This window comes from Scardinius erythrophthalmus (genome assembly GCF_964197995.2).
Source record: "Scardinius erythrophthalmus genome assembly, chromosome: 21".
In the NCBI taxonomy this organism is placed as follows: domain Eukaryota; kingdom Metazoa; phylum Chordata; class Actinopteri; order Cypriniformes; family Leuciscidae; genus Scardinius; species Scardinius erythrophthalmus.
In genome coordinates, this window is record NC_138241.1 from 9,960,894 (window position 1) to 9,973,127 (window position 12,234).

The 12,234-nt window shown below is 36.2% G+C and overlaps 1 protein-coding gene across 2 annotated transcripts in view; it reads left to right on the forward strand.

The window, feature by feature from the left end:
* The window catches only part of LOC308681343 (CUB and sushi domain-containing protein 1-like), a gene marked incomplete at its 3' end in the record, with an annotated part of 827,421 nt that overhangs the window by 590,209 nt on the left and 224,978 nt on the right, over positions 1-12,234 (forward strand). For both annotated transcript variants that reach the window (XM_081350146.1, XM_081350147.1), the window contains 5 exons: positions 2,318-2,500; positions 3,248-3,574; positions 9,412-9,606; positions 9,704-9,842; positions 10,067-10,254. In XM_081350146.1, coding sequence (XP_081206272.1) covers positions 2,318-2,500; positions 3,248-3,574; positions 9,412-9,606; positions 9,704-9,842; positions 10,067-10,254 — 1,032 coding nt within the window. The remainder of the gene's footprint in view (positions 1-2,317; positions 2,501-3,247; positions 3,575-9,411; positions 9,607-9,703; positions 9,843-10,066; positions 10,255-12,234) is intronic.

Consider the following 12,234-nt stretch of genomic DNA (forward strand, 5'->3'; position numbering starts at 1 on the left):
TTTAATCATTTTAATTTCCTTTCTGTTCCCCTCGCAAAACTATTGCATGGCTTCAGAAAACTGTCACATTTGATCTGCGTTGAGTTTAGTTTGAATTGGACTTTGAGTGGGGTTTGCACTATTTTCTGTTCCGTTTCCTTTGTTTGCATTAGTTTCTATGGTGATTCGTTGTTTGAATCATATGCAACACCTGTTTCTTGTTTACTTGATTGGTCTGCATTTGTTTATGATCTTTGTCCGATCTCTGTCCACTGTGTTTTTGTAGTCTGAGAATTCGAGAAGCTTTTTTTTTCTGAGCTTGTTTTTAGTAAAGAGCTACTGTTTGCGATTAGATTCAACATTTAATTTAATTCGTGCCTCAACCGTTGCTGACAAAAACAAGTAAATTTTTTCTTGTGTCAGAACATGAACTTTAGTTTTTTTACAGCCATTTAACGGTTTTGGTTGTTGCCGTAGACAGTGCTCCTGGAGGTCCACAGACTCTAACACTATTTGCAGGGGAAGAAAATATCCATGATTGAAATAACCATCAAAATTCCTCCATTTAATAGATTTTAAATAAGAAAATGCTTGAGTAATTACCAAAGAACCCAAACACAACTGAGCTTTGAAAAACTATTTTACACTTAATTGCACAGAAAATGTCAGAGAAGTGTTTTTCCATTTATGGCTATTTCAAGTCATTTATTAGTTGCTGTTGCCAGTGTCTAAGGTACACAATAACTTGTCCTGGCAAATTTGACATTTTTTGTCAATAGGACACATAATAGATTTGTTTGGTCCAGAGCTTAAGGCAGGTAAACACATTAGCTTAATGGTGTGTTAACAGACCCCATACAAAAATATATGTGAATGTTTAACAGAGCATTTACATAGCTGTTAATGTTCCCAGTTGCCTTTATGTGCGTTATTTAACATTGTTCCTTGTTAGAGCTGCTTGCTTCTTGGTCATGATGAGTTGACAGCCCTAACACAATAGCCTACCATTCTTGTGGGTTCTTGAACTAATTCCTAAGGTATTAGGCATGCTCTTAACACCTTGTAGAGGTTGTGGGTTTTGTCACAATTGGGAATCCACTGTAGATTATCGTCTGGCTGGGTCAATAGGGCACTTGCTGCTTAGCTGACACCATAGTTGTGAACATAAAAATGAACTCTTCCCTGAACATCATTTGTTTGTCACTGTTGTTTTATACTGCGTTCCAAACACTTCCTGGAGATATAAAGCCTTATCTTTGTAGTTCTCACTAGTACTCAAAAATGTGCTGAAGGTCTGGTCTGAAAAAAAAACAAAAAAACTAAACAGCATCGCAAAAAACAATGTTAAATGCAAATAATAAAAGTGCAACAGACAATAACCATATTAGGATAACAACATAAATAGGTAGCAACTTTTAAATGGAGGGAGATAATGTTGCTATTGTTATGTTAGGAAAATGCCAAAATGCACAGCTCATTTGACATTCTAGAGACATTTAGAAATAAAACTGTCAATAATCAAACTACAAGCAATAGCACAAATTAAAAAACAAAGCAAAAAACAAACAGCACTTTTTTTTTTTTTTTTTTGCAGTGAGTCTTTGTTGTTTGATTAACATTAAAAACAGACAGCAGCAGGAATATTATTAGTATTTTGTGTGAAATTGTCCATTGAAGCATAAGAATATGTGAAAGAGGGCTTATTTAGTGTTCGCATGCTTTCTGGACGCGTGCTTCAGATGTGCAGTTTGCGCACACAACACTTCTCACACAGTGCGAGCAAGTTCTCTTTCACGTCTTCTTGCGCTTGAATGTTGAAATTAGCAAGGCTTAAAAACGTGTGCAAATAATAAACTTTAAAATTTCGTGACGACGCAGTACTGGTCTGATCGGGACCATGACAGTTCAGTCAACAAGCCATGCATGTGCTCTGCATTTTTAAGTCGCCTCTTGTGAAATTTGGTCGCATATGCGAGTGATTTACTCTCATATGCGAGTTAATACCGTTTTTAACCGGTTAATGGTAATTTCAAATAAGCGTTTCTGTTAAATTTTTGTTTTTGTTTCTTGAACCTGTTCAGAGCCCTGTTTTTGGATGTATGTAGTTCATGCTAATATTAATACATATCGGTAAGGACCTTTTGTTTACTTCTGCACAATAAGTAAGTGGTACATTGTTGGGTCGGCACTTGATTCTAAAGGTAAAATCCTTTAAAGTTTTAGAGCAAAGGCACTGCTTTAAACTCATCATATGGCATCTCAGAACAACATCCATAATAATAGCCAGACTGAAAACAACATATTTAAATTAAATAATCATGTACCCTTTTTTCCACAGAAATTGAGAAAGGTGGCTGTGGAGACCCAGGCATCCCTGCATATGGAAAGCGAACTGGAGACCGTTTTTTACATGGTGATGTGCTGACCTATGAGTGTCAGGCTGCTTTTGAATTGGTTGGCGAGAGGACAATATCATGCCAGCAAAATAACCAGTGGTCTGGAAACAAACCCAGCTGCGTCTGTAAGAGTCTTTTTCCTGAAATGCATGGTTATAATTAACATGTTGCCATTTAGAATGATTAATGTATCGTCGCTGTAAAAGCATGACATCTAGATTAGGGACACATATGATGCCGAATGGCATCCGTCCATGCTGGCAATTCCCAGGTTTGCTGTATGAGAGGTCAATTATCATATTTCTGTTTCTGGAACATGTTACTGTTCCTCCTCCTCACTCAAGAGGGAATGCAATAAAAATTGTGTGTTTGCTTGTAGATCGACATAAATGCCTGATCTACAAACATATTATATGATATCTATAATCTAAATTTACATCTAAATAAGGTGCTTGTCACTGAAAAGAAAAGACAACTTTATTGTACTGATTTTAAATTTTGCAGTGAAATCACCCCACAATCTGAGAAAATCCTGTTATGCAGTGGTTATTTTCTCTTAAGTACAGCGATAAGAGGAAGCAGTGTCTCATTAATGTGTTCTGTTGTTAAAATGAAAACCTTTTGAATGGATGTTTTGTTTTTGTTTTCTGTTTTCCTGACAAAGCTCATACTTTGAGCCAATTCCTTGACATGTCATCATTTCTGCACCATGCAAAGAACTCATTATCATGTTCTATGTGAACTATCTGTCCTCTCATCCTTTTTTTTTTTTTTTGAGACAAAATAGCATTCCTAGTAACATCTATTTTGAACTAAAATAAATATTGTGACCTTTGTAATGGAATTATATATATTTGTCTTCATCTCCACAGTCTCCTGCTTCTTCAATTTCACCACTCCGTCAGGCATCATCCTCTCGCCAAACTACCCAGAGGAATACGGAAACAACATGAACTGTGTGTGGCTCATTATAGCCGAGCCAGGCAATCGGATCCATCTCATTTTCAGCGATTTTGAGATGGAGCCCCAGTTCGACTATCTCATTGTGAAAGACGATGGGATGCCGGAGCCCACCACATTTGGAACATTCTCTGGGAAGGATGTACCCTCGCAAATTGCTAGTAATGGGCATATAATGCGCTTGGAGTTCCAGTCAGACCACTCAAATACGGGAAAGGGGTTTAATATCACCTACACAAGTAAATACAATATATATATATATATATATATATATTTGTGATGTGTATTATTTTTAAAGGTGAAGTGTGTCATTTCTGTACTACTAAGAGAACAAATAATGTAGCTGTGCCACATTGTTTCCACTTTTAAGGGAAATCATCCCAAAAATTGCTTACAAAGCAATATATCAGCATATTAAACTGGGATATAACAAAGTCCCTTACAAGGCAAGTCAGTTCACTTGGCGGCCATCTTGGGAATGCACTCGGGCAGCTATTTTCAGTCATACAAGTTTAGCTCTTATCTAATTAAATGGGGACATACCAATATATAAATAAATAAAAACAACAGCAATCAGACATTAATGGTATCCCCAAGTTTTAAGACCCGGCAGTGACTCATATTTGGAAGGCAGGACTTATTACTAGATCCACCATAGTGGCAGCTTTCTCTTTTTCCTTGCAATACCTGTAGTACATCAAATTTAACAAAATTTTAATTGAAAATTAATTGAAATTAAAAATTTCTGGTATCCCGGACATGCGTTGGATAGCGTAATAGCACGATTGATTAGTATTTATTTAGAAATTATATATTTCAATCAGTATCAGTCCAAGAGACATTTGGATGAATGTCTTTCTCCCATGGCTAGTCGATTCTCTTCTTTTGTTTTCCTAAAAAATATTTTTACAGAATTTGAATCAGATATTTAATTCATTTGTAATATTTACTTTTCTAGGTTGAGAATATTGTCCTGAAATATCTAAAAAAAAATCCATACGTTCATACTTTCCGCACTCAAAGGGCATTTTCACCTTACAGTACAATTTTCATGGGATTCTATTTTTATAGAAACAAGCTTTTGATCTTTTATCTTTAAGCTTTTTTATCCTATGGTTGCATCATATCTATCTATTTGCACACAAGGAAATGGAGAGCCTTCCTCCAGCTTGTCATTGAAAATTAAGCTAGCTAGCCAGTTCATTTTTTTAAGCTAACTTGTGAACAAGGAGTGGCGCTAGGGAGGGGCTAGCAGGTGCTTCGGCACCCCCAAGAAAGACCAAAGCACCCCCAAAAATAATTTCTGGAAGCAATTATATTCAGGCTGTATTCTATGGAAGCCCTGAACCGCATTTTGAAGAAAAAAAAAAAAAAGGAAACATATCTTGTTATTTCGAGATATTAAGTCATTATTTCAACATAATATCTCGTTATTTTGACATTAGTCGTTATATCGACATAAGTCGTTATTTCGACAAAATATCTTGTTATTTCGACATAACTCGTTATTTCAACATAATAAGGGGACATTCTAATCTGCATTAAGCCATATTAAACGCTCTTATTATGGTTTTCTATGGGAGGAAAATGCTTAACGTGTAATTAAACGTTGCATTCATATTCTGGGCTCATCTGACTTTTTTGTACATAGCATAGCCTACTTTGTTATGATTTTAGTATTATAATGATTAATAAATGCACGCACAATTATCCGTGTACTTGATTTGAACAAATGCCTTTCAACTTGTGTGCAAAATTCAGAATTAAATGAATGTGCAGCAATTTGTACAAATAGAGAGTCTGTAGGCCTACTATACTGTTTTAGCCATTAAAAAAGCACATTTAGTTTCATATTTGTTAAAATAGTATAATGTTATTTTTTTTCCATCAATGCTGATTATGAAAAGTGAACAGCACGAGTAAGATGCACAATATATCGAGAGACATGGAGTGGGTCAGACATGATTTTGACCACTTCATTAAGTTTTGTTTTGTAGAAAACCTTTCTTTAAAGTGAATTTCGTTTTGTATAAATTGTATCTTAATTTTAATACATTTTTCATCAACCAATTGCCTGGATAAATATAGCAGACAATATAATCATGGAGGGGCCCACGCGGTCACTTGCATTGTACATTAACTGGAGCGCGTCTCATCCTAACTTAACCGAAACTAATATGCCTCACAGACATGAGAAATACATCAAATACACAAAGCTTGAAATGTCTTTAAACGAAATAATTCAAAACGAAAAGAAATAGACTACTCTCTTATGTAATCCATTATGTGCATTTCTCTCTATAGGCGCGTTCACTACGAATATGGCGATCGTCAACTTCATCTTTGCAGCCGACACTGACACAGAAACACTAGTTTATTAATAAAAATCAATGCACGCGTCACCGGATTTACAAATGCACATCTTGCTTGTTGCACGCACACATATTATGTCGAAATAATGAGATATTATGTTTAAATAACTATATTATTAATAATAAGTCTTTTAGAATATTTGATTGAGTGCTGAATGTTGCGCTTGTTCAATTTAATAAAATTAAAACTTTAATTGTGATCATTAAAATAATTGAATATTAAATATTTAGTGGCCAAGTTTTGCTCATTTATATTGCCTATAATTGCGCAGCTCCCCCTGTCAATGATCTAGCACCCCCTCAGCACATGCGTTAAAAATTCTCTGGCGCCGCCCCAGCTTGTGAAGTTGCTTGAGGTGACCACAGCAGTAGTAAGTACTTAAAGTTGTTATGGCAAACCTTGGAAGCTTATTTGCTGAAATACGCTCTTGAAACAAAAACACATCAAATTTAGAAGCTTTCTCCTCTCTGCAACCTTGCTTTGATACTAATGTAGTGTTTCTGTACCTTAACTGGTACAGCGTGTCCTAACAATAGTCAAGGGTTGATTCCCAGGAAACACATGCTTTGGATTAAAAGTGCATCTGCTAAGCATAAATACAGCTGTAATGTATTAATTATGCATTTTTAAGAATAATTAACAATAATAATGACAGACAGTTAGAATGCCATTGGAGATGACTCGAGTCAGTGAGCATAATAGCTGAAAACAGACTTATAGATTTTTAGTGAATTGGTGAAACCGGAACCGTGATTTGTGTTGGCTCGTCTACGGGGAACAAAATTTGGGGGTAGATGGAACCAGTAGTTGCAGGCGATGTCAGTGGATTGTATTGTTTGATATCTCAACAGTGCTGCTTCGGTAATGGTGTGTCATTGTCTCAGAAAGAAGTAGACATGTTTCCGCTGGAGTGGCGCTGGAGCAACTGTCAGGAACGGTCGTAAGAACAATGAGGCTGTCATTGGGGAATGGGGTAGAGCTGCGTACATGGCCTAAGCCCTGGCCGCAATGTCTCCATGCATTAGCCATCACACTTCCACAGGGGCTTCACAGACAGATGTGTTCACCAAAATGAAAACACTAAAATAGCTTTGGCAGGATTCTCTGCTTCTGCGAGTGCACATATTGAATAATTGAAGCTTCCACACTGACATCTGTGATGCATGTGTGACACATATGTGAGATGTCTACAGAGTTGTGTTAAGGGAAAACAGATTTGACAAAATTTGAGTGTGTCTCAAACCACTATAGAGGGTTATGCTCTCAACGCCTCAACGTCTGTGGCTTTCCATTCGGATTTATTTTTCATGAGAAATTGTAACTGTTAATGTAAAGTGAGAAATACATGTTTCTATTACTATAAGAAATTATTGAATTAAATTATGAGAAAGTATGCACACCCTGCAGTATGGTAATGGCTGCCTTGACACAAAGTGGAGTGTGCATTAAATATTTGCATTGATTTTAAATAATTCAACTATCTAGAGTCAGTTATTACACTTCTACCATGGTGGCATTTGGTTTATCTCAAGACATTTTTCAGATTTTGGTCCCTTAAGTGCTCATGTAAAACTGTTTCCATAGTCATTACTAATTCAATAGTCAATCAAACCACTTTTACTAGTTTGACTAGTTCTACAAACAACAACCTGGAACTACTTCATAGCTGTTCAGATAGAGAAAATGAAAATACAGAACAATTGAACTTATGTAATTGTACTGTAATGGCAAATTTAATGGTAAATATCTTGACATACTGTATTGCTTTTGTCTCTACTTGAGAGCATCACTTTAAAGGGGTCATATAATGCCATTTTTGTACAAGCTAATATGATTCTTTAGGGTCTAAATTAAAAGTTTGTAATATACTTTAATTAAAAATTCTCATTAGTATTGTAAGAAAACACTAATTTCACCTGGTCAAAAACAGCTCTGTTTTCAGCACGCCGTTTGAGTGCATGTGTCTTTAAATGATAATGAGCTTTGCTCACCCCGCCCCACTGTTCTGTGCATACACCGTTTCTAACACAATAACCACGTGTTGTTCATTATAAACGTGGGATTATGAATTATATTGAGAACGTCATACATAGAAAACATGCCATAATGTACCCTGAGTGTAAACCTTAGATGCATTCATTGTGAAGCCTGCAGCAAGGTTTGCAAATTTCGCAAAGATTATTATAAATACTAATATAAAGGTTAATAAAACATTACACTCACATTTTCTGGAGGTTCAGCAGGAACACGTTGGTACCGATCCGTTTTTTCTCGTTTGTAAAGCTGTCTGGTGTGAAATGATTCGCACAAACATGAAAGCATGGACGATCGTGGGGAATCCCCGTGAGGGAATCCCCGCGTCAATCCTTTGGGCATATCGCTTCAAAAACAAAACTCTTCAACGGCTCGGATTTAGGAACATCCAAATGACTGCTGTGTTCCTTATTTCATCTAAGAACAGAACACCACAATCGCTTAGACGCCATTCTGCTCCAGCATATCCACAATGGCGGACTACTATGACGACAGCTGTCACATCTCGCTGAGGGCGGGTCTTGTGTTGAAACACGGCTGTCAATCACAATCGCGGGAGGGGCGTTGGATATTATGACGTCACAATATCGAACGGCTTGATTTCAGAGAGGGTCAAACATATAAGGAGATTAAAACAAAACCACTGGATGGATTTTTATCATGATAGGATGGTTGTGTACAGGCACTGCCAACAGACATTTCAGTGCAATCAACTTGTAAAAGTGCATGTACCATTATATGACCCCTTTAACACATTATAACATCTAAAGATATACCAGGCTTTATGGAAACCTTTGAAAAGAGGGTTAAATATTACCAGAGTGCCTTTTTGATAGTGGGTGGATTCATGCAAATTAATATTATCACCTTTATCCCTTGTATTGTGTGGTATCCAACCCAGGCTCAGTAGAAGTCATACTAATTCGCAAAAGTTGGTGAAACTGTAAAAATTATTTTAGCTCAAACAGTAGAACATTATGCTTGCAATGCCAAGGTCAGGTGTTTGATTCCTAGGGCATGCATGAACTGATAAAATGTAAACCTTGAATGTAATGTACTGTAAGTCACTTTGGATTAAAGCATCTGTTAACCCAAACTTAAAGCTAAACATTAAGCCCAACCTCTTATCCAAACCCTATAAATCTAAGCATGATGATAACACAAAGTCATACATTATCATACAATTTCATCTTGTATAAATTATTATGAGTTGCCATGAGAGTGTCTTCCCATATACCATATGGTGTACAGGGCAATCATCCAAGCTTATTTTAATTTGAAATATTTTTGACGTTTTGGTTGAGTCTCTACATGATTGCATCATTTAAACACATGATAACATACAAAGATTAGTGATATATGAATTAGGTTTAGTGGTATCATGGTTGTGTTAGCATTGTTTTCGCATGTGTTGCAGATTCTTCAAAATGAGGTTATATTGTAAGTACACAGTAAATTGTCACTGCAACAACATTTCGCTTATGAGACTGGGCATTCTGAGTAATATCAGTTGCGTTAGTTAATCTTTAAAAGATAATTATAGTTTACTTAATTGAAGGTTAGGTACTCTTATAATGCATGTTAAGTGCTGACAGACAAGGACAGGCAGGACCTAGAATTATGTATTATATGCTTCAGCACTGATTATACTTTCATCCCGTTTCTGTAGCGTTTGGCCAAAATGAATGTCACGACCCTGGCATTCCCATCAACGGGCAGCGTTTTGGAGAGCACTTCTTACTGGGCAGCTCAGTGCTCTTCACATGCGATGAGGGCTTCATCAAGACACACGGTTCCAAATCCATCACCTGTGTCATCCAGGATGGAAACGTGGTGTGGAATGCAGCCGTCCCCCGTTGCGAAGGTGAGACTTTGCTCTACTTAGCTCTCTGAAGGTGCTGCTGGGATTTGTATGATGGGCTTTTGTTGACATTCTATTTTCTGCACTCTCACTGTCCCAGCTCCATGTGGCGGACATCTAACGGCTCCCATGGGAGTCTTACTGTCCCCTGGCTGGCCCGGATACTACAAAGATTCCCTTAACTGTGAATGGGTGATTGAAGCCAGAAAGGATCATGCCATCAAGATATCTTTTGACAGGTATTGATTTGTTTTTGGGAATTCAGAGCACATGAAACCCCAAGACACTCAACTCCTGTCCCATTTCTGGAAACCTTGACCGCAGTCTCTTCAGTGCAGTTTTGCTCTCCTACAATTTCGCTTCTTAACCTTCCAGTTTAATCTCCCTCATTAGAGTAATTCTGCTCAAGACCTAGGTCATAAGCAGACGTTCCGCTGATTTTTTTTTTTTTTTTTCTGTGTAGGTTTCAGACGGAGGTTAATTACGACACGCTGGAAATTCGGGACGGGCTCTCCAATTCGTCGCCGCTGATTGGCGAGTACCACGGCACTCAAGCCCCTCACTTCCTCATCAGCACCAGCAATTACATGTACCTGCTCTTTACCACCGACAACAGCCGTTCCAGCGAAGGCTTCCAGATCCGCTACGAGAGTGAGTCAGCATCTGCAGTGATTTAAATGCATGGATATTGGGTTTTCATGCTCCACAGTGGGCGGTTCTGCAATACTGCGCACATTTTGGCAGGACATGCTCTCTGGTGCATGTAATGTAATTGGAACGGGTTCTCCAGGGTTACAATTAGATTATAGTTTTGTAGTTGTCTAAAAATTATTTTGAGAAAACTAACATGTGTGATAGCATCACGTGACAAATATCAACATCCAGAGGCAGTAGACAACTTTAAGAGAGGCGAGGAACCTCTGTGAATAATTAAACATATGAAAATAACGTTTGTTTTCTTTTTGAATATGCTTGGTTGTGGTGGGTTTATAAACTCTGCTTCAGAGTGCGATTAAAGTTTAATGTCCCGCTGACTCAAGGACTGTTTGTTGTTTATGCAAGCTCAACAGATAGACCAATGACAATTGTTAAAAACCTTTTAATGCTCTTGTGGTTAATGTCAACTGGTTAAAAGGGATTAGACCAGAACAAGCTGAAATCGGATTTTAAATCTATTTTAGGGACATGTAAAAAGAAGTTGGGTAAATTGTAAACCTCATTGGGCATCCTTTCATTGTTGGAAAACGGATAAACCTCCACTTGCATAAACTATTTTGATCACTGTATATGTCAAATTTATAGTTAAGTGTAGAAATGTTAAAAACATTTAAATGTTGCTTTAATCTTAAAACTGTTAAAAGACAAGTTAGCATATTATCAACCAGCTTTTTATGGTTGCAATGTCAGTAGTATACATACAGTAATTGAACAATGCATACTCTTTCTCTATGTTACCTACACCCAGATCTTCCGTTTTTTTTTCAGCTAAAGTCCTCAAAATACGTCATCTGGTGAATTATTATTATTATTTATTATTATTATTATTATTATTATTATTATTATTACTTTTTTTTTTTTTACAGCTCCTGGCTTTCAACGACTTTATACTACATTGCGTCACGTTCCTAAAATAATTGCCCAAGTCATTTTTTCAGGTTTCTCAGAAAACATAATTTAATACAATCATCTGAAATCTACTTATAGACCACACTGTATAAATTGTTTTGCTTTTACAATCCACTGCATCCTTAATCCCTCAACTCAAAGTTATGCTCGGACATGTAAACTGAAATTATAGGTCCTAGCATAATTGATTGTGGGTGGGTGACTTCCTATTTAATTTATAAATTAATTAATTAATTGTTTAAAAAAATACAGAATTTTTATATATATATATATAAAATAGCTAATAATATTAATATAAATAGCTAAATAATTGTTTCATGTAGACTTATAAATTGCATAAGAAATGCAAATTGTTTTTTAATTATAATTTTAATTATTATTATTATTATTATTATTATTATTGTCCATGTATGATTTGAGTTAAAAATGCCATAGGTTACTGCCACGTGTGACATTTTAGTGTTCAGTTATGAGCTCATAACAGCAAAAGGGTGTTCTGCTAAGTAATAAAGATGCTTGCCATGAATGGGTTGAATCATTTTGAAACTGCAGAAGTCATTAAAGCTGCATTTTCAGTTGAATTTGGGGAAACCACTTGAAACATTTGTTGTGTTGAGCTATTTCATTTAGTTTTGTTTGATTTGTTAGTTGCAAACAGCTGAAAGTCTGTAAATTTTGCCAATAAACCTGATTTGCAGTGGTTAATTATCAAATTAAGCACTGCCTGTTAGAAATATAGCACATATCAATTTCCCTGATTGTTTTGTATTATTGCAACTATACAAATAGATCTGTGTGTTAAATTAAATGTTATCACTTTTTTCCCCATGAGCCTAAGTGAAAAATGCAAATAATATCTTTATAAAACCAAATGACATGACAAATAGTCTCTAATTTTTTTTTTTTAGCAGTAATTTAACATCTTTATTATAATGTAATGTGCTGCAATAGAGACAGAAAAATGAGAAATGTGGGCAAGAGGGAGCATGAGATGATTCTCAAACG